General features: G+C 45.3%; 1 protein-coding gene across 6 annotated transcripts in view; it reads right to left on the bottom strand.

Annotated features, from left to right (window-relative positions):
• Positions 1-27,634, bottom strand: part of BACH2 (BTB domain and CNC homolog 2) — a 359,456-nt gene that overhangs the window by 6,983 nt on the left and 324,839 nt on the right. For all 6 annotated transcript variants that reach the window (XM_072832052.1, XM_072832049.1, XM_072832054.1 and 3 more), the window contains 2 exons: positions 15,392-16,984; positions 3,987-4,193 (listed from right to left, as the gene is read on the bottom strand). In XM_072832052.1, the coding sequence (XP_072688153.1) occupies positions 3,987-4,193; positions 15,392-16,984 (1,800 nt within the window). The remainder of the gene's footprint in view (positions 1-3,986; positions 4,194-15,391; positions 16,985-27,634) is intronic.

Below are 27,634 nucleotides of genomic sequence, written 5' to 3'. Positions count from 1 at the left end.
TACTGTCCAAATCCACAACCTACACAACACCGAGAGTGAGCCCTGATATAAATTATGGGCATTGGGTGACTATGATGTGTGCATTCCAGTTCCTCAACTGTAACAAATGCACTACCCGGGTGGGAGGTGTTGATGATGGGGGAGGCGGTGAGTGTACAGGGGTAGGGGGCAGGGGCATCATTCAATTTTGCTGTGAACGAAAACTTCTCTAAAAAAGAAGTCTATTAAAAAAGTCAACAAAAATCACAACAAAAAGTGGCCATTGGCAATGTCACACGGTTCGATTAAACCTCAGCGGGTTTTCTGGCCTTTGCGGGGGACAGACTGCACAGAGCAGGTCCTCTCTGGGACAGGTGGGGACCCTGCAGCGGGTCACGGGCACCGATTCTCCGCGGACACGGGGAGGGCAGACAGAGGCGTGGAGACCGAGCCCTAGCCGAGCAGAGCAGCCTGAGGTTCTGAGAGGTTGTCCTCCAAGAAAATCCCACAGGACTTCCTGTGTTACTAAAATTCATCATCCCATCAGAGAGATGAATTTCACCACTAGGGGGGAGGCTGGTGAAGGTTAGTTACACCTGAACTATCTGTGAGAGGAGAGAAGTTGTGGGGGTTTCATGGGGCACACCCAGTGAGAGAGATGAGGAAACCGGACATCACCACCAGATGGGAGGGGGAATGAGTTGGGGGTGCGGCAGAGGGAGAGGGAGAGAGAAAGGAGGAGAGGGAAGCGAACATACGAGATGGGGGCTCCGACATGGTTGCTGCACGTGCTGGAGCATGAATGCAATCTGGCAGGCAGCGTGGGCATGTGTGTCGGAGACGGAGATTTACACGGGGAAAGGGCACCTGCTAAAATATTTATAAATTTATCAAGAAAACATGTTTTAAAAATGAAAAATAAACAGATGTACAAGTGCAAGTTGAGAGAAATACATTATGCAACTTTGCAAAAGCTGAGTGGTGCGCCGGAGGCAGTGTGGGAGTGGGGGGTGAGTGCGTGTGTGCCGGGGACTCGCGGGGCGTACTGGCCTCCCTCCTCTGCCCCCACGCCAGGGCCATCCTTGACACCCAGCTGGAGGGCGGTGGATAAGAAACAAAGTACATCTGGAGGTCCCTCCCCGAAAAATCTTTACGTTTGTGGCTGTGCCACCCAGAGCGCCCAGAAGCACTGGGGCCTGCAGAGCCAGAGGTGACACTGCCTGGTCCCAGGAGGGCCATCTCAGTCCCTGTTATGCCACATTATCTTGGCCAAGCCATTGACGGCCCCCCCCCGCCCCACCGATCTGCAAACTGTTGCGGACCACTTTTAGGGAGAAGAAAAAGAAATGCTTCTCCTCCTTCTCTTTCCTCAGCCTTCAATATGCCACGTGCTTCATTCTCTTGCCTTTTGATAAAGATAAAAGGCAGATTTGAGGAAAGTATACTATTATCATGGAATGCATTTTTATGGCTGTATTATAAAATTGTTGAAAATAAAGGGTCTAATGGAAACACTTAATGAGGAAGTACAGGGGCTCTATCACATGTACCTCCCCCCCTTTTTAAGTGAATAGACTGTTTTAAGTAAATTAGGTAAAGGATATAGATTCTGTTGTTTCAGTTTTAATATTTCATGACTGATTTTATAGATGAAATTATATTTTACAATAGGAAGAAGAATTTACACAGCCTGTTCTATTTGATGTGAAATAGCAAATCCCATTTCTCTTCAGTTGTAAAGAAAATTCATTATAATGTCTTTAGTTGTAAGAGATGGTTTCGTTGTGATTAGTTACATTGATAATAAAACAACCTTTTCAAATGACCATAAGAAAAAAAAAAAGTGTTTTGGCTCTGTGCAGGAAAGGCAGTATAAACCCAGGCCTTGGTTACCGGGGTGAAGCTCTAAGTCACAGATGTACATTGATGAGCTCGGAAAACTCTCACTCAGTGGGAAAATGCAGCCTATTATTTAAGGGGTCTCCAGAAACAGTGGGAGGAGAAGTAGGATACGCCCTCTCCGTCCTTCAACTGAACACTATCAGCAAAGTGCTTTACGTATCTGCCTGGTGTGTGGCTTAGACTTTGCTATGTGTTCAGTATTACAAAATTACAAGGAAAGAATGCTAATTACAAAAATCAGGTATTTCTCAAATACAGGTGATGAGAATCGTTCTGCTTTCTGGAGAGGGGCACGGGGCCGAATGACCATGGACCTGTGCTCAGGGCCCCGAAAGCCCGTCCTTGGCAGACTCAGCCTTGCTGGGTCCCTGCCGAAGCCCCGCCAGCTTTCAGAAGACCCACGTTCACCAGCAGCGATGTCTTGCTTCCTTATGTGGCTTAAATGCAAACTGTTCTTGTCGTTGTTAAAGCAACGTTAAAGAAAAATTGGGAAGAGAGAAGGAATTTGTAATCCCACAACCCAGTCACAATTTCAGATACATTTCAGGGCAAGAGACGTTTCCTGAGAGGCATCCCTGGCCCTGCTGTGGTGAGACTAGGGGACGATCCAGTCACTGACCCTGTTGTGAGGAACCTACCGCTTCGCCCAGGAGTTGGGGGGACAGACACACACACATAGATGAGGCAAGACTGCTGGATGAGCAGGAAGCCAGAGGTCAGATCAGGGCTCCAGGGCTGGGTGCTCAGCCTCCCCAGGGACTCAGGAAAGGGGTTTCCTTGAGAAAAGGCAGTAACCTGATTCTTAAAGGATGAAGTCAGAGAAGAAAATAGCCAAGGAATGTCCATGGTAGAGGGGAGCTAGCACAAACACAGAAGCAGAAAGAGCAAGTGGCAGGAAGTGCAGAGCATTTGATTTTATTATCGGTCAAGTTTGGAGTGGAAGGTGATTCTGGACGTAGCTACAGACTAAACCTGTATGAGCAAGTATGAATGTCTTCCTAAGAAGCTTGGGCTTTATTTGGCAGGTGAGGGGAGGCCCTGCCAGGAGCAGTTCCCCTGCTTGGTGGGAGTTGACCAAAAAAGAAAACAGACTCTGAAGTCCTGGATGACCTTTACTCATGCTTTTCAAATGTCTTATTCTTATCTCATTCTTAGGTTCTCATTGGGACGGTGGTTTACCATGAGGCCAAGGATCACCATGTATGGTCTGAGGACCCAAACTTAGATCATAAGCACATCACTGTGGCCTCTCTCTTCTTCAGCCTGACACGACATGGCACCTGAGATGTTCCCGGTATTTGGCCAGCACAAAGGTTGAGCTGAATGAGGTTGCACTCTCTGCTTTCAGAGCTAAGTCAGGAGCCAGAGGCCATCTGGATTTACTTCCTGTGGCTTAAGCTTGCTTACCAAGGAGAAGGGGGCACCGAGCTCCCAGTGAGGGGAGCCTGGGAACTTATTCCCTGAGACAAAATACTCTCAGGCACGGGGAAGAGGAGCCAGCCACTTGGAGGCAGAACTGCAAACTCAAGGACCCTGGAGCTTCGAGGGGCTTCAGGTCATGTGGTGTCCTATCTGGATTCTACATTCTTCTGTGGGGGCAGGAGAAAGTGGCGGTGGCAGGTTACAAGATTTGGAATCAGGCAACTGGGTTTGCATTCAGGCTCTGCCACAGAGCGGGGAGTTGGCAAAACTCTCTGCACTCATTCCCTCCTCTGAAAATGGAGATAAAATAGAGCCTAAGTCATAGGGTTGATGTGAGGATCTAACGTGATCGTTTACAAAAAACAGTTGGGAATAATACCTGGCCCACACGCGTTCGCAAAGGATGTTAGCAGCTAGGACATGTTGAATGGAAAAAACCCAAAGGACTACCTCTATATGTGTGGCTGAAGGCCATAAAATATTGAAACGTGATTACACACCTGCACAGACACACACAATTGCAGATATAAAGCTACTAGTTTTGTTGAGAAACTTGCTTGAAAATAACCCCAAACTTCCCAAAATGCTGACCCTTCCCTCCACTTGTCTAGCCTCCACCACTGCAACTTTGCACGAATCCTGCTCACTCCAGGTTGCCGACAGCAATGAACGGGTCAACTCACCAATTTGCGGATTTCACATTCTAAATTCTGAATACAGTCCAGTTTCCGCTTGCGGCAGCGCTGGGCCGCGATGCGGTTCTTGCTGCGCCGTCGGACGTCGTGAATGAACTCTAACTGTTCTGAGGTTAGCTTGTGCATCTTAATCATCATCTGGAAATCGTTCCTTGGAAGATCTGTGATTTGATCTACAGGGAAGGGAAGTTTGACCTGAAACCAAGAACAGTAGAATATGATTATGGTGGTTGGGTTTTAGTTGGAATTCCAGCTGGCAAAACATCAAAAAAAAAAAAAAAAAAAAAAAAAACAGGTAAAACCTCCTTTTTAGGATGACCAAGTAGTATGGAAACTACTGAATGCAGCCAATGATCAAGTCTTTCTTGTTTCAGAGAGAAATAAGATGTAATATTTAGAGAGTAAAACAGAATGTGAACACAAATTATTATTTTTTTAAAAGATTTTATTTATTTATTCATGAGAGACACACACAGAGAGAGGCAGAGACACAGGCAGAGGGAGAAGCAGGCTCCATGCAGGGAGACTGATGTGGGACTCGATCCTGGGACTCCAGGATTACGCCCTGGGCCAAAGGCAGACACTCAACCACTGAGCCACCCAGGTGTCCCGTGAACACAAATTATAACGTGGTTATCATTCCTGAGATTTCTGAAGCAAACGGCATGGGAGCTATTGGAGAATGCATACTTTTTCACTGCTGTAGCAATTTTGTAACAAGGGCTAGATAGTTGAAACCTACTTCCATGGAGCCTCGACTCCACAAAGAACAATTCACAGACAGATACCATCTAAGGAATTATGGGAATCACTTGAATAAGGAGAGCACCACACACTTCGAAGGGGCTGGAAAGATGAAACCGCCAGTGTGATTTTCAGTGCCATGGCTTAAGGAGATGCAGCGAGAGAGCTCAGGTAGGCTACACCGAGGTGGACCAGGAGCTGGAAGTGGGCTTTAGTCCTTCTAGGAGACATGACACTTCAGGCTAGTTACCTTACTTCTCTGGGCCTCAATGTTCTCATCTGCAAAATGGGGCATGCGTTTGAGCTGCATAGGGCTGTACAAAGTTGGGCACTTTGGCAGATTGTATTTTCAAAAAATACAATGGCCATCCCATCTCACATTTTCTTTTACAACATGATGGTGACTTTTCTCCATCGGGGGGGTGGGGGGGATGTACATTCCTGCCTCTCAATCATCGCCATGCGGTGGGAGTCACAGTATGTGGTTAGAGGCGAGGTTATAAAAGAAGGTGTAGCTTCTTCTTTAGGCTCTTAGACTGCTCCCTCTGGAGGAAACCAGCTGCCGGGCCTACAAGACTCTCAGGCAGTGCTGTGGAGGGCCTAGGCCCATGTGGAGAAGAACTGAGGCCTGCAGCCAACTATCAGCGTTGCCTGGCCACTCATGTGAACCAACCACCCCGGACGTGGATTCTCCAGGCCCCTGTCACACCTTCAGATATGGAAGCCCCAGCCACTGACTTCAACCTCATGACGTATCCCAAGCCAGAAGTGCTCAGATGGGCCACTCCTGAGTTCCTGCCCCAAAGAAGAGATGATAAATGATTTAAGCCATGGGATCTGGGGGTGATTTGTTATGCAGCAGTGAGAACTGATGCAGATACTGTCAGCAGCAAGATTCCAACTTCCAAACTCCTGACAAAGGCAAATAAGCATTATCCAAAGACAGGACGTGAGTCTCTGGAGGGATGGATCTGTGACCTCCTTATAGTCTGTCAAATGCACAGGCCTGAATCTTCCAGCAGTTCCTCATTGCCCTCTCCTGGTGATGCAGGGACTCCTGGATTTGGTTCTGGATCTGTTTCAGAAAAGGAAGGTTGCGTGTTGTTTGACCAAGAGACTGTCTCCCAGCTCAGCTTCACTTAATTCTTGCTTACATCAGCGTCTGCTTTGCGTGGACCAGCAGATGGCACCATAGACCTAAACTTCAAGTGCCCGCCCAGCGCTGTCCAATGCAAATAGCAAGAGCTGTGATTTTGCATTTCTAGGAGCCACATTAAAGGGAGTGAAAAAAAAAAAAAACCCAACAACTGAAATTCATTTTAATAGTATATTTAACTTAGCCCAGTAGGTCCACAATATTTTCAACGTGTAATTAATATAAACATTATTGAGTTACTTTACTGTTTTGGCAGCGCATTTTCAAAATTGGAGGCCTATTTTTTTGCTCTTGTCACAATTCAGAACTAGGCACATTTCTTTTTCTTTTTTTCTTTTTTCTTTTTTACATTTCTAGGGCTCCATAGCCCCGCGTGGTTTGTGGCTGCTACACTGGACAGCACAGCCCTAGAAGACGGGACAAATGGGCTGCAGTGAACTTAACCAGAAAACCAGGAGAGGCCGGGTCTCATTGATCAAAATATTTTTGGGTGAAGACACCAACCCCTCGTTAATATGCAGAAGCTGCAGTGTTATGTCTGCGCTGTTCAGGGGAGTGAGATGAAGATACTTTAGTGTGAGCTCAGGCTTTTTCTTTGATTGCATCAGATGCGGGAAGACAGTCTAGATCCTGGCACTGACGGCCAGTTAATCCCCACGCACAAAGGCAGCCCCACTGCGCGATCATTTGACTCTTCCGTGGCTGGATGCGACTGCTTTGTCAGGGTCCTTCATAGCTCTGAGCCTGCTGGATGTGCCATTTGCCGAGGGCTCCCAATGGGTGCTCTGATTCAACCTCCGCCTGGCGAACCCTGCCCCGTGCCACCTGTGCCATTTCGGCCCAAGAAAGCAAAGTGGCGACAGCTCGCATTCCGCCACAGTCAGCCCAGCCCTGCTCCCACCGCTGAAGGCCGGCAGCCAGGGAAAGCCAGCAGGCTTTGTCCACGGGCTGTGTTTGCACAGGGCTCATAATGATCCGAAGAATGTTTGATTTCCCTTTATACCCTTTGGATAACAAACAGACACGCCAGTCCTGGACGGTGCCTAACTCACACAGAGATGAGCCTGGCGGGGACACGGATGTCTCCACACCAGGAAGAAGCTTGTTTGCACACACAGGTTGCAGCGCTGTGGGGCCTCGTGGGGTCTCCCCTTCTGCTGACGACAAGGCAATGCTGCTTCGGCTCTGAATCCTGTTTACTTCTCTTCCGAAAGAATATATACCTACGGTTCGGGCCGCAGGGAAAGTCAAAAGGCCTTCTAGACCAAGAGCTACTGTATTTAACATCATCCGGACAGAGACTATAAAACACCAGGGAAACAGGACAGAGGTTGACAGGAAGAGGAAAAATCAACAACGCTCGTTTCAAAGTCCTCGAAGCAAAAGGCCATAGAAAGTTTCGGGAGAGCTGTTGCAACTCCAGCTGCTTTTTAAAGAGGTCAAAGGAAAAGAAAATAGGCAGCTATAGACCTTCCTCCACGTTAAAGAAACAAGAGTGGCCGGGCGGTGGGGTTTCTTTTTAATAGGCTCTGTTAGGGCTCAAGCAAGGGAGAATTCACACTGCCCACCCGAGGGAAGTCCCGAAGTGTTTGGGATAGAGCAGTGGGAACACTGCTATTTTCAGAGAAGTAAGTTCCAAGCCAGTGGGCATCTTCCCTGCAGATGAAGAGCAGCCGCAGAGCCCCTTATGGGAAGGGGAGAACAGTCCATTCTGAAGCTGGCAGGCACCCAAACACTCCCCTAAAGGAGCTCGAAAGTCAGCTAATGCGACCTGGCCTTAGAAGGTTCAAACACATCGAGAGGGGCAGAGGCCCTTCTCCCTTTCTTTTGGCAAATTCTCATAACCCAAATAGGCCCTAGAGGGCTTAACATCTTATTTCTTGTCCCTCCACACACTCATTCTTCCAGGGTTTTACTTCTCAGCAGTGGGTTCATTTTCATTCACTGGACTCTCAGTGCAAAACACCTGACCTCCCGAGATGAAACGTCCTGCCAGCTGCCGTCACCACCTGCCTGGACGCAGGCCTGCAACCCCTGTCCACCTGCGAGACCCACAGGAGGCTGAGCACGCTGCACAAAAGGGGGCAGGGCCCATGGGATGGAGCGTATGGTTTCTCATGGCTGCTGCTCATGCCCGCCCCCACTTTGGTTTTCAGTAGAGACTCCAAAAGTCAGGGGCAGCCACAGAGGCAGCCAGCCAAGGGCCCAATAGGGCCCCATGGGCCAGCGCCACAGTTTGCACCATCTGCTGCTGTGGATTTGCCCTCAGTGGCTTGGGCCTTCTGGAGCACAACTGGAAGTACAGGACAGGGGGCTTTCCAGTCCCGTCCCAGGACCTGACCTGGACCCAAACAGCCACCAGAGCCAGGTTAGGCCTTCTGGGGGTCCCAGCTCATGAGCACATGGTGAAATGGGTGGTCGCTGCAGAATGCTGAGGGACCTCTGGCCCTGGGGGCTGGGAAAAGGTGGAAGGAAAGTTATGACATCTAGATGGCAAATGAAACCTAAATATTTCTCCTCCAGGGCCTGAGCAGGGGTGCCGGGGGACCCTGCAGTGCCAGTGCCTCCTCCTGTCCAACAGGAATCAGTTCCACTTCTCTCCTTACCCACGACCACCTCGTTCTGCAGCCAAAACTACCCCCTGCTCCCAGTTAAACAAAATACCATTAAAGGTGTTGTGCTATATGTTGGCAAATTGAATTTAAATTTTAAAAATGTAAAAAAAAAAATAATTATATGAGAAATAGAACTTCTTGCAGAAAATTCAAATGAGACAAAAGGTGGAGAAAAAAAATTCCCACTCCCAAACAATGGCTGTCTCGTTCTGGTGACCTCGGTTTTCCCTGCGTCCTTTTTACAGGGTTTTAAGCAGACCACAGCCACCTCACTTCACCATGCCTCTTACCACATTTCACCTGCCTGGAACTGCAGGTTTGCTGAATGGGAGCTACTGGAGAAACGGGACAGAGATGCAAAAGTTGTGGAAAAAGCTGAACATAAGCATTTCCTCTAGAAATACCAGCCGAAGCTGGTTTGTGAATCCTTTTTCCTACCCCCTTTCTTGGTTTCACTATCCGGTGTTGAATAGAAGCGGCAGGAGTCGGATCATACTAACGGTACCCTTAGGCCCAGCGTCTTTAACACCTGTGCTCTAACGAGGCCCTCAGTCCTCTGTACCTTGTCAGGGGAGGAAGCGAGATGCCCCCCGGGCTGACAAGTCAGTGCTGCTAGCCGGCAGACAGCCAGGTCCACGCAAGACAGATGCCTGTGACAGAATGTCCCATCGCCACTAAGAAATGTTTCCCACACAATTGTCCTCCTACCCTCTATTCTCATGGTCCATTTTCCAGAACAGACGCAGGACACCTGGGATTTAGTTGTACTGCAATTAATTAGCCGCGTGACCTCAGGCCAGTCTTTCATTCTCTCTATCCTGAAGTTCTTTGAGGATCTGTGAGAAAGGAAGATAATAATACATGCCCTACTTAGCTTACAGGATTGCTATGAAGAATAGAATTGGGTAACAGATGGAGAAAGTGCTTTGAAAAGTCTGAATTGCCTGATAGGTATGAGGTATTATTAATTCTGTTTATTAGCCCTATCTTTCTTTGTCACATGGTTTCTTCTTCCAGACAGACTGTATGCTTTGGAATTCCCGATGCTAGGAACATTTTTCTAGACAACACAAAAACATTGTTTTAAGCAGAACTAGGGCCGACTTCTATGCTGCCTAGCAAAGTTTTCTATGAAGCAGACCAATCATCAGCATTTTAAAAAAGATGCCTGATTCAATGAACTGCAACAATGAGTGTAAAATTTTTACATACAACTTATGTCTGGAAGTTGACATGTGGGTGGAAGAATTAGGGTCAGACACAGCTCTTCCATCTTATTGCATGCCAGACATCATTTCTCCCTGCTCCCACAGTCCTGTGTAAACCCAAACGTACACACATACTCACTGTCACATACTTTTATCCCTCCTGACATAAAATGTGTTCATAAAGAAAGTCCAACTAATCAATGCTTTTGGCCATGCAAAGAAACTGTCGTTCTAATGCTTTCTTGCTAAAACCTACAATTAGGTAGATAGAAATGCTTGTACAATAAAACCATCCCACTAACGAGGGTTACTACTCGGAAAATGCTTCTGACTTTTCTATAATTTTCAAATACTAAAAATGAACTCATAAACCAAAATGAGATGCCATTCCACATTCACTAGGATGGCTATAATAAAAAAAGGTGGACAGTAGCCAGTGCTGGTGAGGGTGTGGAGCAACAGGAGCCCTCGTACACTGCTGTGGAAATGTAAAATGGTGGTTACCTTGGAAGACAGTCTGGTAGTTCCTCAGAAGGTTAGACATATAGTTATCATATGATTTAGCGATTCTGCTAGATGCACAATGAAGAGGACTGAAAACTTGTCTACAAAACACTTGTACACCAATGCCCACAGTAGCATTATTGATAACAGTCAAAAAGGGGAAACAATCCAAATGTCCCTCAACCGATCAATCCGATCAATGAATCAACAAAGTGTGGTATATCCACAGAGTAAATTATTATTCGGCAATAAATAAAGAACAAAGCACTGATACATGGTGTACCCACTGGTACATCAATGGCAAGGTTGAACCTTGAAAGCATTATGCTCAGTGAAAGAAGCCAGACACCAGAGGCCACACAGTGTAAGATCCCATTGTTATAAAATGTTCAGAATAGGCAAATCTTTATAGAGATAGAAGGTAGATTAGTGGTTGCCTGGGGTTAAGGAGAGGACGGTGAGGAGCATCTGCTAATGGGGATGGTGTTTCTTTTGGGGGTGATGAAAATGTCCTGGAATTAGAGTGGTGATGGTCCAAACCTTCATGAATCATTAAAAAATCCCTGTGCTCACTTTTACAGGGTAAGTTTTATGGTGTGTGAATTATATCTCAATTAAAATAATGACCTTGTGTGAGATACACATAAATAAAATTCAAACATTACAGAGGTACACAGAAATAAAACTTTTCTTATATTCTTCCCCAACTTTGCCTATTTTATCTTATTCTCTTTTAAGAAATAATATGTATATTTATGAAGCAAACTAGGATCTTGTTATACATACTGTTTTGTTAACTTTTTCCACTATATATGACCTGTTTGTTTTTTTCATCATTGGAAGATAAAAAGTCCCAAACTGACTTTTTAAGTAATATAGCAGACCCAAAAGTCATAAAGACAAAGATGCTCAACCACTTTACATAAAATTTAAAATTACATAAAACTTAAATTTTTCTATATTGGAAAAAATCCTTAAATAAAAAGATCGAGTAGGAGAAAAAATGGGAAACGTTTCTAATAAAAGGTTAATATTCCTGTATTAAGGATTAAGGATCCTATAAATTGGTTTAAAGACGAACAGCACAAGTTAACAATGGGCAAAGATATAAAGTGGTGAGTCACAGGAAGGGAAATATAAATGGCACATACACACGAGAAAAGATGTCAACCTCATTAGTCATCATCTTTTGCCCATCAGATTGGCAAATTTTTCAAAAAATATTTATTTATTTATTTATTTATTTATTTATTTATTTATTTATTTATTTATGACAGACATAGAGAAAGAGAGAGAGAGAGAGGCAGAGACACAGGAGGAGGGAGAAGCAGGCTCCATGCCAGGAGCCTGATGTGGGACCCGATCCCGGGACTCCAGGATCGCGCCCTGGGCCAAAGGCAGGCGCCAAATCACCGAGCCACCCAGGGATCCCCCAGATTGGCAAAATTTAAAAGGACTGGTAACAGCTAGTACTGGAAAGAACAAGGGAGAATGGACATTCATAAATTGGTGAAGGATACAACCTTTCAGGGGAAGTAATTAGTATTTCACAAATAAGCATCATCACCTTTAACCCACTTATGGGATTCTAACCCACAAAAATAAAAGCACCACTACTAAATATGTTCACAAACATGTTTATTGCAGCAATTTTTATAGAAAGGGAAAAAAACTGGAAAAACTGTTGAGAGATGGTAGCTGAATAAGCTGTGATTTGTGGGGCCCATGGATATTAAAGAAGTTTGCTTTAACCTGATGTGACTGACCTACAGGCATGCACATAGGAGATAGCTCTGTGAAAGAAGCAAGCTGCTGTTTGATTATTTCAAAGAAGGAAGTAATTTTAAAAAGCTGATTGTTGGGGCACCTGGGTGGCTCAGTGGTTGAGCATCTGCCTTTGGCTCAGGCCATGATCCCAGGGTCCTGGGATCAAGTTCCACATCAGGCTCTCTGTAGGGAGCCTGCTTCTCCCTCTGCCTACGTCCTCTCATGAATTAATAAAATCTAAGAAAAAAAAAGCTCTGATTGTTGAGAAAGGACAATACTGTGCTATCTGAAGCTCTTCTTCAAAGCTAGGGGACAGATGGAAAGGATGAGAGAAGTCAATACCGATGAGATGTTATAACCAGAAACACCTTAGAGACTATAAGGGATGCCAGTACTTTTATTCTGATCTAACATTTTGGCTCCTTACAGAGGTGGAGGGAGAGAGGCTGAGAAGGAGCCTGGCCTGTCGGTCTGAAGCACTGGACAGGTGCCTGGCAGGAGGGGAGAACTCTCTTGTTTCTGACTTCAGTGTCTCCTTGGGCTTTACTTGGAAGAGGAGTCATGTGAACACCTTATAAGAGCAGATCAGGGCAGGATCAGATCAACAGATGTCGGCCTCTTCTGGATCAGTTCAACTCAGGAAAAGGAGTGACAGTTCATATTGTGAATGAAGGATCTGCCTTCATGGTTATTACTGGGGACCACACTTCCACTGAGTCAAAGTAACTTCCGGAAGCAACTTATTAACTCAGAGAGGACCAGTCATGCGGAGCCCCTGAGTAGACCTAATCTCTACTTTAGGAAAACTAAAATGCCAAACTGGGAAAGGCATTTACCTTTACCCTAACAACCCTGTCCAAAATGCCCTTCTGAGAGGGGCTAAACGTGATCCTTGAAATGGCCTAGAGCTCTGGTAAACGTTTCCGCTTTCAGTGTTTAGAAATGCAAAGACCGTATTTCTTTTTGGAAAAGTAAATATATATATTCTTTAAGACTTTTATTTATTTATTCATGAGAGACACAGAGAGAGGCAGAGACACAGACAGAGGGAGAAGCAGGCTCCTCGCAGGGAGCCCGAGGCGGGACTCGCTCCCCATGTTGGGATCACGCCCTGAGCTGAAGGCAGATGCTCAACCGCTGAGCCACCCAGGCCTCCGAGGTAAAAATATTTTTAAAGGGCTGATATCTTTCAGGGAGAGACTAGTCCTGTTCACGACTATTTTATAGGTTGAATCTTCCTTTTGAGTGGTTCATTTAGAACTGAAGCGTTCTAGAGGGAGACAAGTGATGTGGCCAAACACACAGGAAAAACGCATGTGCTCTTGTTGGTGGCATTTAATTTGAAGTGACTTTTTTTTTTTAAGACTTTATTTTTTTTATTCATGAGAAACACACAGACACGGGGGGGGGGGGGGCGGGGGAGGGGCAGAGACACAGGCAGAGGGAGAAGCAGGCTCCATGCAGGGAGCCCGACGTGGGACTCGATCCCGGGTCTCCAGGATCACACCCTGGGCCCAAGGCGGCGCTAAACTGCTGAGCCACCCGGGCTGCCCTGAAGTGACTTTAAGCCCATTTTCGGGATAGGAGAGAGACAAAAGGAGATAATCAGAAATGGACAGTTCCTTGAACAAATGCCAATGTCATGACAACACAACCCATTCAGCTTAATGGTGGGGTTCCCCTTAGGGGAGAGGCAAAGACAAAGACATTTGTCCTTTTCTTGAGACACCAATCCTCAGCAAGATAAGTCATTATGCTGATGAACCTGACCCACGGACTAGGCTTGTGCATCACGGGTACTTAGGAACAATGTGTGGGGGGGTGCGGAACCCAAAACTTCACCTAAGTTATGGTCAGTTGGAGGAAGAGGAATGAGTGAGGGAAGAGAGAGAGAGTACAAACGTTTCACTGTTTTCACAAAAACAGTCCTCCCGGGTCATGAGCACAGATGCCACTGGCTGGGGCACCTGGGCACACCCAAACCTGAGGGGATATGGTGTATTCAGACAGAAGAGTTCTCATTCAATTTTCCTTTAGCTAAATTAAATCCTTTCCGTATGTTTCTTTCTCCATCCCCCCACCCCCTCCGGCAGTAACAGAAGCGCCTGGACCAGGCTAGCAGGCCAAATGAGGAAGTGACCACAGGGCATCCCTGCAGTTGGCACAGGGAGCTTTGGGATCTATTTTCAAAACATGCCCTAACTAAAACCTCATGTGTTTCTTGCCAATCTTGCCGAGGCTGAATAAACCGCACGTGGCTCTGTGAAAAGGCACCTCACCCCGTGTGGCATTTCTGCTGTCTGGTTGGCTTAACATCCCTGCTTTACTAGGGGCTAATATCCAGGGAGGGCAGACGTGTACCGAGGGCGCTGGCCTAATGAGGACCACGCTTCATTTCCTCCTGTGGTTTCCAGATAAGCAGCTCTGAGGACGGACTTCTCACTGGGTTTGCTCACACTGCTCCCAAGGCAGGTCTGAGACCCAGGTGCCAGTCTCAGGTTGGTTCCTTGTCAAGCAGCCAGACAGCACCAGATCATGACACAGACTCCCTCAGATCTTTGCAGGGGCCTCTCATGTAACAGAGGGGAAGGGAACGAACGAAGCATCTCCTCTTTCCTCTCCTTAGCCATGTGAGTTTTGCTCCATCTCCCAGCATTGGTAAGATGGATGGAGCCTTTGGGAGTTTTTATCTATAAAGCACTAGAAGGCACTTTGCTTTCGAGGGGGCAGAGACTGCTACTCAACCCCACTACTCCTTAAAGTGACTTCTCATCATTTGTGGGGAGCTCAGGAAACGATACATTACACAGTTATGTGTGACTGACCAGGGTGCTTCTGCAGTGCCCCGGGGACCAGGATGGATGGCGAGTTCCCTGTACTGCAGTGGACAAGGGATGGCCCTGGGACTCCTGTCGACAAGGAAAACTTAAAGGGTGCTGCAGGAGCACCTGCTATTGTGGGTCTGTCTAGTGTCAATCAGTTTTGAAAGTGAGTCTCTATTTTACTTCACACTGAAGGGGTGCAGCACCAGGATGAGGGTGATGAGTACAGCATCCTTTCAAAGCAGATGGAGGAGAAAGGGAAGAGGAAGGGAGAGATCTGAAGTACCCGAGCATGCTTTCTTTCACACATTAGACTTAACCTTTTTTTTTTTTTTTTTTTTTTTTACTAAACAGCTTGCCTCTGCTTGTTGGGTACTGAAATATAGGTCAAATTTCAAGTGCCCTCTAGGACAAAAGTGGTTAATTTGGAATAACTCTGAAGCATTCTGCCTCTGTGGATGGGGGAGGCAGTCCCTTTCCTGTAACCTTTAATCTGGGGGTGGTGGGGCAGCAGGTGGAGTCCAGATAAAGGACTGCAAAAGTGGATCACATGCTTGAATTTATGCGGGTTCCCTACCTCCTGGCCCCTGTCCTGCACAGGACACGACTCACTGTCTGCTTCCGAGAACGATCCGGATTCGTCGCTGGAGTTGGTTCCATAAGACTGCTCACATTTAATTTGGGGTCGGACTTGGTTGTACATTCCATCTCCCATCAGGCCTGGTTCCTGATGTTCTGTGGCTAGGAATCTGGCTCCCTGGGAACAGGGCGAGGAGGAGAACTCACAGAGAGGGAGGCTGCAGGGTGAGCCCCCGCTCCCATCCTCTGCGTAGGAATAGGAGGAGCATGAGCTGGAAGTCCTGGTCCTGGTCTCCAAGGGGGGCGAGCGAGGGCAGACTTTGATTGGCACCGGGCAGCTAGTGTTGGGCCGTATCCTTCCTGGCAAATGGTCAGCCATCAGCCCACCGTGGGAGTAGGCCTGTGAGCTGGGGAGGGACTGGCCAGCCCCCACCCACAGACCCTTTGGCACCGGCTCAGAGAGGTCTTTGTCCAAACTGCTTACCCCAGAATACGAATGCACCGCAGTGCTCACTTGGTCACAAGCGCTCGAGGAGAAGATCACACTTCTCCGGTCCAGCTCTCCTTCCTGTTTACAGAGAGCCTCCAACCCAGGCCCCTTGAGGGGCGACCCCATGGTGAAGTTGGACACGTCCTTCTGGCCCAGGTGGGGCTGTCCGTAATTCCCCGGGAAAGGGGTGTAGTCAGTTTTAAGGTCACCCTGAGTGATCCCCTTGTCAAAAGGGCACGCTGAACTCCTGGCAAAGTGCTGCTGAGAGGTACTGGGCAGGCCAGACAACTCCACACTATTTTTTATGCTGAATAGAGACCTTAGACAGGAGGGGGAGGACACGCTCCTGGATCTCTCCAGGCAGGTGGCCCCGGCAGGGGGGGCGGGGGCGGGGGCAGGGCTGGGCTGTTTCCGGTCCATTTCCACGTCCCCCGCTCTGTCCTTGATGTCAGGCTCGTCTCCGGACAGGCAGAGCGCGATGCTCTCTTCCTCGTTCTCTTCACTGGGCGGCTCACTTTTAATCTGCCCCATGGCAAGGCCCGGCTTGAGGCTGTTGCTAGAGTTCTCTTCACTGAATGTGCTTGCAAAACCTGAGGTACTGTGTGATGATGCATTATAGACATTCTTGGTACATGCAAGCTGGTATTTCTTGTATCTGGGGTACTGCGTCAGCGCGTCCTTCTCCGAGGTCTCCTTGGTGTCGGTGGGCACGTCGGACTCGGGCAGCAGAGCTGCTTCCTTCTCGGCGACTGGGATGGCAGTGGCCTCAAAGCTGATGGGGTCTGCAAGCATCTGGTCCCGGGGGCACCCCAGCTTGGCCGTCTCCGAGTCCATGGTCTCCTCCTCCTCCTCCTCCTCCTCTCCCGCGGAGTTCTCACGGTCCTCGTGCGGGCGCTGGCACGCAGCATCCTTCCGGCACACGAACAGGCCATCCTCGCTGTTCAGGAGCTGGGTCTGCAGGAAGCTGAAGCAGGAGTCCTCCAGGTTATGCATGCGCAGGAACTCAGCACAGCGGATGACCTCGCGGATGTTTTCTCTGCTGAGTAATAGCTTGGCGGTGTAGGCGAACTGTAACAGCGGCCCAAAGCCCCTGGCCGTGACCTGCAAAACAAACAGGGAAATCGCCGACGTTACCATCAGCACCGCTATTGTCCCGAATCCCTCAACTGAAGCAGGATCACCAGACAGTGCTAATGTCCCAGAATAAAGACTGCAAAGGAGCAGTTAATCTCGCACTGGGTCAGCACTGATTCTGCTTCCAATAATTAGTGCCCGTCCCGTGCATGCCTCGGCTCCACTTCATCACCTGGCACAGGGAGTTGAAAATCACCAGGGTCAAGTGGCTAAACACGACCACAACGGGTCCAGTGTTTACACTTAATGAAATACCCTGGCAAAAATGCATGGTGACCATGGGAAGCCTATTAATTCCCCGCCCCCCAGTCAGTCCTGTGGAGGGCCCTTCTACGTAAGGGGTGCTGTGACACTTGCCCCCCACTTGAGCCAAAGGAAGCATTCTGTTTTTCTTGTCAACTGCAAAACTCGTGACACAGCCTGTTTAAAAACTGAAGGTCCACAGGGCTTGACAAACAGCTTTCCCTGGCTTAAAAAGTTAAAAAGTGACATTAAAAAGCAACTTGTGTCTTTCTCATTCATCGTGGTTTCCAGACGGGACTTTTCAGTCATCACGTCATACCTGATCTCACAGTGATACCAGAGATGATGACAATCCAAAGCATTGTTCTCAACAAGAAATCAACTCCTGGCCGGTGAAGAATGGGGGTTACAGAACTAAACAAACCGGCTGTCATTTCAATGGTTCAAGTTGCTGAGTGGCACAGAACGCAGGCTATCCCTTCCCTAATTATGAGCAGCAGCTTTGCCATGCAGCTTTTTTCCTACAAAATCTTTATAGAGGCTCAGCCTACTACTGTCAGGTGCTCCTTATCCTTTACATTTTATCAATTGAAAATGTGCTGTTTATGCACAGCTTTGCGTACGCACACACCCCCATACACACAGGGAATGACTTAGACAATTAGAAATACAATTGTTTTTTCAGATGGAAGTGGATTAAACGAGCTGGTGTTCAGGGCAGGCTTCCTCACCCTATATGCAAAACCTACACGCATCTTCTGGGTTCTTGCAAGCACTGCTTCCTCCATAGGAAGGGGAGGCAGATCTACGGATCATATGTATAAATTGAATGGAAGCAGCAATCATGGGGTCCTTGCTGGAAGCTCCAGTAGTGGTGATTACAAAACAACTGCTAAGGGAGTAGGTGTAGAGCAAGTTGAACTGGCCAGCTCTGAACACGTCCCACATGTACTGAGTTCACTGCAGCACACAGAGCCAAAACTCTTGTGAGGACTTATATCTGTTGCTTGAGATTCAACTTGGACACCACCTTCTCCAGGAACAGTCTCCCAACCTCTTAGAACAGATGATACCAGCCTCTCAGCCCCATCGCTAGGGTGAGGAAAATGTCCTGGACCCTCCCAGCCAGCACTAATTTTAATATGCGGCATTCTTTCCAGTAAGGGAAATTTCTTAGATATATAACAGAATGGGATTTTAATTGTTAATATTTTTGAAGGACTTTATATTCCAAATTAAAAAAACTCTGTCAGATAATGAGTCCCAAGATATTTGGTTAAAAAAAGAACACAACAAAAAAACACGACCGCTAGACTCACACTATAGTTCCACAAGGGCAATCACTGCCATCTCACTTTTATTATACTTAATTGGGTCTGTTTCTATGGTAAGACAGCAAGCTCCTTCAGATCAGGGACTGCTTCATTTCTCTTTATAACTCTGCATCTGATTAGGGTCTCTAACACGGTATACACCTGATAAAAGCATGTGTAGTACTGAAATGTCATAAGTCTAACTGTGCCCCTAACATACAGCTAACTGCAGTGTACAAATGTAACAACACGCTCTGTTTGGTGAGTACTGCCTCAAATTACTTTGGAGCAAGTCACTGTGTAAACCGACAAACCACACCCCAACTAATCAGAGGCAGGCAACAGTCCTTTTTTGTCCTAACCCCTAGTACCACGATTGAAACAGAGCTCATCTGGCCAGGCTTCGTGTCCTACTAAGCTGACGTGGTAACAGATTCAGCAAATGCAGTATCTATCTGCCATATCCATTTTTTGTCCCTAGGAACCTTTCAAAGGGAGTGCTAGGCAAGGAAGTACACATTTAGAAGTAACCAAAGGCAGTGATGGGAATGTCACATGACCCACTTCTTCGCTGTAACGTGACTTTGCCACAAAGAGAAGAATGGCCTAATCTAAGGCAGAGTCGACCCCTCCATAAGCAAGCATTTTCTGCTCTGCTCCCAGGCAGTCTACCAGTTGCTGACGGGATAACACACATCTCAAGTTTGGGTAGATGGGCTCAGTTTTTGCGAAAAGGGGGAAGCTCTCCTCAACGTCATTTATATTTTTTATATAGCCCTCCCTTATGGTCATTTCCTTGTTTTTTTTTTTTTTTTTTTTTTTTTTTTGATGACATTGGTCTCAATAAGTCCTGCCACTGTCTCCTACTATGGCTGCTTTTAAAGAAAATTCCTAGAGAAACCAGGAACACCCTGGGGATGGTTAGACCAGTCACGGGCATCGCCACCTGCCACATGGCTACAAGGAGCTGGAGAAAGCCTCTCTATGCAGGGACAAGCTGATGCTTCAATGTATGAGTGGGCCTGAGGATGCCAATGAGCACCAATTTGCACATCCCAAATCCCATCACTAATCCTTTTGGGCCTAGAAGACATGATGAGCTTGAAATGATCACCATATGGTCACAAAAGAGTCATGATTAAAAAGAGAACTGTAAACTGTCATTCAAGTTCAAGGTTAGAGGAAATGGTGTCCTCCCCATGAATTTTCAAATTTCAAGAGTTTAAATCCTCTGTTTTGTCAAATTCAGTTCTGCTAAACTTTGCTCAGCTTGTGTGTGCAAGGCTGTGCCCAAGAAACCTACAATTTAGCTTTGTAACACACCTTAACAATGGAAAGTTAATTATCAAATAACATCAGTCAGCAATGGGAAGGCTGTTACAAGATTACATGATTAGCTGTCAACTGAGAAATCCTGGCCAGTTCAGGAGAGAAGGCTACTTCAGAGGTCTGTAGGGATCCTGTGAACACTTAAAAGCACAACACCTAGAGTGCAGTGAAATCGCCATGACTATGTCCACTCTGGGTCAAGAGTTGCTTTGATGCAATGGGTACCTCCTGAACCACTTGGTGTTCCTCCCAGGAATCCATCCCTGGTACACACTGGGATAAGCTGTAATAGCTCCAAATACACAAAACAGAAAAGCAAGTGCCTGTCACACATATAGGCCACGTCAAATTAGGTGGAGCCTTTCTAAGGACTGGGTTTAGCTTCCATCCTGGTAGCTTGCACGGTCCTTTCATTTTTAGGAATCGTTTAAACTCCCCCACTGTACTCAGAAAGCAAATATCCAGGTACCAGTGGAAAGCTATATGTTTATGAACCCAGGATCACAAAGCCTGCATTGTTATTTACTTTCTGTTTTTAACAAGTAAGGCCCTGATAATGGGAAAAATAAGAAGGGGTGGGAAGTGGAGAATCACACATAAAACTAACGACCCATAAAAATGTTATTTAAAAAGGTAATGATCATAAAGTTAAAGTGGAATGAAGTGGCTAGAAATAGCAAACCAGTTCCATTTCACTGGTGGTATTGGAGCTGTGTCCCGCTGCTCTAAGGGAAGCAGATATATCTCTCTTGCCTTCTGGTTGCTCCCAAGCAGGTGATGACCTTCTCCAGCCTTTGGCACACACAAGGCAAGTGGCCTTGACCTTTAGGTTTCAGGTCGGAAAGAAACAAGGTCAAACTACCAAACCTGTGCTATGCTGTGAGTCCACATGAGGATAAGGTATTGAAAATCTGACTCACTGAAACTATGACCCTTATTAACCTTTTGTTCCCGTGGGTTCTGAGGTATCCTCTCTATGCTTTTGATGAAAGTTAGATGAACTGATGAAAACTGAGCAGGCACGGGGCACGTTTGGGTGCTGTTTGTAAAGCTCCCTCTTTGGAGGTACACGGTTTGCTGCTGGACAGAGCTCCTGAAAGGAAACATCCAACAGTTTCCTTGCTCTGGATTGTTACAGAGGTCGGGCAGGTCGGCTTCAGCTGTAGATTGAAAACAGGGCTTGGGAATTTTTATGAGACTTGGAGCAGCGTTTTCTACTTAAGCTATGTGATTAAGGTCTTCTCAGTTGGTTCTGGCAGTACATACACGCGGTTGTAGCACTGAGCTCATCTCCAGAAGGCTGGTCAGATGGATGGGGAGATCTCAGGACTGTTTTCTAAGAGAAGGACGGCACACTTCTCAAGGCTGTCTAACTACAGGCTTTTACAAAACACAAAACCTTTTATCTTCAGCAACATCATGCATACTTCCCCCATGAAGCTGGATCTCATATACATGCAGGAGCTGGGAAGATGAAGGTAACAGAGCTATGCTGATGGGCTTTTTAAAAATTTTTAAAAATTAAAAATTTTAAAAAGATTTTATTATTTATTCATGAGAGACAGAGAGAGAGAGGCAGAGGGAGAAGCAGGCTTCACGCACGGAGCCTGACGTGGGACTCGATCCTGGATCCCCAGGATCATGCCCTGGGCCGAAGGTGGCGCCAAACTACTGAGCCACCTGGGTGGCTTTTTTTTTTTTTTTTTTAAGATTTTTTATTATTTATTCATGATAGTCATAGAGACAGGAGGGAGAGGCAGAGACACAGGCAGAGAGAGAAGTAGGCTCCATGCCGGGAGCCTGATGTGGGTCTTGATCCCGGGACTCCGGGATCGCGCCCTGGGCCAAAGGCAGGTGCCAAACCGCTGAGTCACCCAGGGATCCCAGGGCTTTTTTAATACAGTGAGCCACGGCCATCCTTCTGGGTTGTATTTTCATGGCAAGCACTTGTCAAAGAAAACAATATTGGTGACAACTCACTCTTCCTTTCCACCTCCACACTGCCCTGTGTCCCATCTTATTAAAAAAAAAAAAAAAAAAAAGACAAATTTGGCAATGAGGTGTCACTTCTAATCTTAATTTTCTATAATCACTATCCATATTATCATGCTTTTCTCTCCAAAGTAGCATGCTATACAAGCATACCACACAAGCGTATCTGGATGTATTTGTTAAATTAATTAACTTCACTCTTTCAACAAAGCTTTTGGTCATTTTAGTATTAATTTAGCTAAAGATAGAGCCAGAGAAACCAATCTTGTTTCCTTTCCCAAAGTAACAACAAAAAAACATTTAGGTTGATTTAGACGTATAAGTATATAATTTCATACATTTTTTTCCCCTAAAAAAAGTAATTGAATGTGCTAGTAAATGTGGCTTAAAAGCATAAAATTGGGGGGATCCCTGGGTGGCTCAGTGGTTTAGCGCCTGCCTTCGGCCCAGGGCGTGATCCTGTAGACCCAGAATCGAGTCCCGCGTCGGGCTCCCAGGCTCCACGGAGCCTGCTCCTCCCTCTGCCTGTGTCTCTGCCTCTCTCTCTCTCTGTCTCTCATGAATAAATAAATAAAATCGTAAAAAAAAAAAAAAAGCATAAAAATGTCTTTTCTCTCCTCTTCAGGCTTGAATTTGGGTCTGCAGCCACAATATAAAGTTCTTCTATTTGTAAATCTGCCCCTTGAGGTTCTCTACCTTATCTTTTAGTCACTATCTTTTGTTCATTCATTCATTCATTCACTCATTCCTTCACCAACCACTACTGGGCACACACTGCACAGTGGGTGAGAACTAAAACCACCTTTCTGGGATTCAAATCCCAGCTCTACTATGTACCGTGTGGGTAACTTGGGCTGGTTAGTTACTTAACCATTCTGTTTTTCAGTTTCTCAAACTGAAGAAGGGGATCCCAACAGTGCCTGTTTTGTAATAAAATCTTTGGAACAGGTTCTGGCATTGAGTAACAACTATATTGTTGCTATTGTTACAAAAATGAATAAAAATAGTTGCTTTCTCCAAGGAGCTAAGAGGTTGACCAGGGAGCCAGATGTTTCATACAAAGGTCTACAATGTAACCTAAGTATGTAACAGGTATTTAAAGGGTGCTAAGGGAGGACCACGCTGGCGCTGGCGGCAGAAACTGCTAAGAGAATGGTGTAAGCCTTCCTGGAAAAGGTGCTTTTGCCTTGAATGTTGAAGGCTGAACTGAAGTTTATCAGAATGAGACAAAGAATGACATGGCTCCCTCCCCCCTCTCCTTCTGGCTCTTCCTCCAATGCCACTTTATCTGCGAGGCCTTTTCTGGAACTCTCTTCACAACGGCCCTCATCCATCCTACCACCCAACTGGCTACATGATTTTCAGGAACATTAAACGAAGTACAGGGTCGTTCTGAGCATGGGGCCCTGCACCGGTTGTGCGCCTACGAATATAGCCCTGTCAACACATATGCCCTATCCACGCAGTTGAAATGGGCTCCCCGATTTTAGTGGGGTACATGACCTCCAAACAGTGGAACTACACTTGAGTTAACTCCAAAGGCTTGCTGGCATGGTTACTGAGGTCAGCAGCATAGGTCAGTGGTTACCAGCAGGATCATGGGTATCCTGGAAATACATGGTTAGCCTACTAAGGTACTTTTAGGTTGGTTAAAAAAAAGGGAAATCATATAGGTTCACTGAACAAAAATCTGGCTTGAATCCACTCATATGAAGACTGTAGGAGTCCCCACAATTGAAGAGTCATGGTCTCAGATTGGAGTCTCTTCATGGACTCAGACTCCCTGAAACTAATTCCTGGGAACTCTTGAGGAAGGATCCTACAATAACCTGCGTTTTCACTATAACTATTCCTGCCACAAGGGTTTGTAGAAACCTGTATCTTGTAATTTTTCTTGCTAAGTCATGAACTAAACATAAATCTTTTTAATTAGAAGAACTTTCATGAAAGTTATTCAGAAATTGTTCAGCTCAGAACTAAATCTATGCATCAGTGTGTCTGTGTATCCATCCATCCCCATCTGTGTATTAAAGTAATATTACTTTAATATAAACAGGAAAATATAAATAATTCCGACCAACTACTAACTTCGACTTCTATAATTTAATTTACTTTAGTCTGACATTATAAACTCACATGCTATTTGTTTACTATCGTCTCTTGGCCTCATGCCAACTCTTTTTCTGTTCCTCTCTGTAATGCTGGTAGACTACGTTTCTCAGGCTTTGCTGGTTGACTTCTCATTGGATTTTGCCAATAGGGGGGCACTGGTGGGATATCAGAAAGTAGGAGGAAAGAAGCTGTGGTTCCTTGGGTTTCTTGTTCTCTTTCTTTCCTTCCCTGGTGGTGTGTTCTGGAGGAGGCTGCATCCTTGACTCCCTGCTGGAGTTTCTGGTAAGAGTTGTCTGCTCCACAGGTACAGCTCCTGAGGCATCAGCCCTTTCTCTAGGCTCAGAGGAGCCTTTTATCCCCTCCGGCCCTAGGAGTGGTAGCTGCTTCCTACAATCATTAATTACTGAGTTAATTCTCCTTCCCCTTTCTGTTCTTCCAGTTTTCCAACACCTGTGTAACCAATTCCTTGTTTTATATCCCCTCTGTTTGAAACACCTGGCATGGTTTCTGTTTCCCTGACTCAATCCTCATCCACTTTACAGACAAGGAAGCCAAAAAAGGTGAAGCCCAGAAAGCCCAGAAAGGTGAAGGGATTTTCCCAAAGTCACACAGCTGGTCAGCCAGGGTTTAACTCAAGTATTCTGACTACAGCTTTCAATTCTCATTCTCCTTTCTCACTCAGGTATATATGGTTATATTTCTCAGGTAAGTGACAGGCAAAATTTATATATGATACAAATACTCTATTCATATTTTCTCTAAAAGTATACAATGAAAACAGGAAATCTCCCTTCTGAAAGATTACATAATGAAGTTCATGGAATAATTTAAAAAAATCTAATTTCAGTATAAGTGTAGATCCTAAAATAGGTATAAAATAGTAGTAACTTTTTACAGTTTTCAGTGTAAAATGAAAGTGAAAAGCATCCCACTCACTGGTAATGAAGTGGTAAAACCTGCATCTAGGTTTATAGTTTCATTTGAAAAACCACCTCCAACCGAAAATTATTTTTTAAAAGAAGATTTAAAAAAACTACCTAATTTTCATTTTAAATGACCCTTCCCCCTTCAGGAAACCAATGATCTTCCTAGACCAGAATTCTCTTGAGTCAAGGTTTGGTTTTACCTTCTCAACCCATCCAGTCATTTCAAACCAATCATCAACCACTTGATCTTCAACCAGAAAACAAAACATTTTTTAAGTCTTCCAGTGTTGAGAGGTTCAGTCTCTCACCAGAGCCCTCTAAGTTCTCCATAGCAAGCCAAAATTCCCATTCCAGAAACCCAACCAGTTATGAGCCCTTATAGCCCCCTCACTGCTCTCCTTGGAACCATCTCGAGTTTGTCTATATCCCCAGCAGCGTATCTGGATTGAGTAAATACTCCTGTGAGGGGTATGGAGGACTGAACTATCACTTCCCTCAAGTTTAGAGCCTATTTTCTAGGAGTGCTGACTAAAGTTTATTTCATTGTCACTTATTACTTGTGGTGTTATCAATGAACATCTCCGAGGTTTTTTTTCCCAGCAAGTGTCACTATTAAGCCAGGTGTCCATCTTAATCTTGCAAAATTGATTTTTTGACCCAAGAGTATATACTTGTCTCGATATTCAGATTTATTGTCCAGATAAATTGTTCCTATTATACAAATTGCTCTTCAATTTTTTAAAGATCTACTTTCTTCCTTTCTTTTTAAATTATGTCATTTTCTGATCTCCAGACTTCTGATGCTTTCCTAGTTTCTGCAATTTTTCAAAGATTTTGACCATAACATGTTGTTCCATAATCATGTCTAATTTTTTTCTGTAGTTTGGAGGCTTTACTTCATCCACACTGGGAACTTAGTATTTTCTCATTATTCATCTACCTGGGGTTTACATTACCTTCTCCAAGTTTTACTTACTTCTCCATCAAATAGACATTCTCCTTGAAACATAATATGGAGGTAACTCTGGACTCTTTGCCATCCTCAGTACTAAAATTGTCAGCCCTAAGACCAGCTGTTGGTTTCCTTGATTTCTGGCTCTAAAGAGACCCATACATCTATTTTCCTTGTCTGTTTAAACCCACATGTCCATTGGTGGATGAATAGAAAAACAAAATATTGTATACAAAAACAATGGAATATCGTACAGTCTTGAAAAGGGAAGAATTCCTATCATATACTACAACATGGATAAATCTTGAGCCATTATGCTAAGTAAGATGAGCCAGTGAAAAAAAGGCAAATGCTGTACGATTCCACTTATACAAGGTATCTGAGGTAGTCAAATTCATAGATACAGAAAATAGAATGGTGGGACTGAGGTCAAGGAGAAAAGGGAGGATTATTGTTCAATAGGTTCAGAATTTTATCTTGTAAGATGGCAAGAGTTCTGGAGATCTGCTTGGTTTCATAGCAATATGAATATTCTTTAAGTAAGATGAATGTTTGATGGATGTCAGTACACTTAGTTTAAAATGGTTAAGATGGTAAATTTCATGTTTTCTTTTAATTGCAATAAAAAAGTCTTGAAATATTTCAGACTATGTAAAATGTCCTCTTTGACTATCACATTCTCTAAGATGGTATCTCTTTCTTCTAAGGATCTTCTCATGTGTACTCCTGTCAATTCCTTTTAGTTAGTCAATATTAGGACTAAAACAGCAATTCAACTCTTGTACCCTCTACCCTCTTGAAGGTGAAACTGCCTATATGGCAAATCAAGAACTACTCAGGTATTCTTTTCTTCATTGAAGGGAATTATAGTAGCTATTCATATAGTTGAAGTTCTGCATCATGCTTCTCCCTAGCTATAATTTTGTAAATATGGAGTTGTGTCTCACAGCCATATTTCAGTGTGATGTCCTTTTGCTCATTAGGTTACTAAGAAATTCTATTTATCACCCTGGCAGTAATCTCCAATTCAATTTTTTAATTACTCCTGCTTCCCCTACTGATGGATAGACATTAGAGACTATAAGTATTGCTTCTGTCTTCTCCTTCTCCTTGGTTTAGCCAACAGTTCACCATATACTTCACACTTTTATATCAATGTCAAACCTGCTTGCTTCTGCAATAATTGATGTCATGAGTTTAGCAGGATATTCATCTCCCTTCTTCTCTGACCATTTTCAGTTTAAAGCATGAGCCCTGTGTACTGCAGGTTCTTTATAACTATTAGTTGAACTGAATTGAGCTAACCCTAGTAATGCCCATGGGGTCAAGCAGACAGTTTGAATCCTTCCTTCATATGACAATCCATCACATATTTGAAGACATCTGTCAAGCCCGGTTAGGGATTTTTTTCTTTAAGAACTGAAGTCAAATACCCACCATTTGCTTCAACGTGGATGGAACTGGAGGGTATTATGCTGAGTGAAGTAAGTCAGTCGGAGAAGGACAAACATTATATGTTCTCATTCATTTGGGGAATATAAATAATAGTGAAAGGGAATATAAGGGAAGGGAGAAGAAATGTGTGGGAAATATCAGAAAGGGAGACAGAACGTAAAGACTGCTAACTCTGGGAAACGAACTAGGGGTGGTAGAAGGGGAGGAGGGCGGGGGGTGGGAGTGAATGGGTGACGGGCACTGGGGGTTATTCTGTATGTTAGTAAATTGAACACCAATAAAAAATAAATTAAAA

This window comes from Canis lupus, chromosome 7, assembly GCF_048164855.1.
Source record: "Canis lupus baileyi chromosome 7, mCanLup2.hap1, whole genome shotgun sequence".
Taxonomy (NCBI): domain Eukaryota; kingdom Metazoa; phylum Chordata; class Mammalia; order Carnivora; family Canidae; genus Canis; species Canis lupus.
Note: the sequence above shows the minus strand (reverse complement) of the source record. Positions and strands in the feature narration are given on the sequence as shown.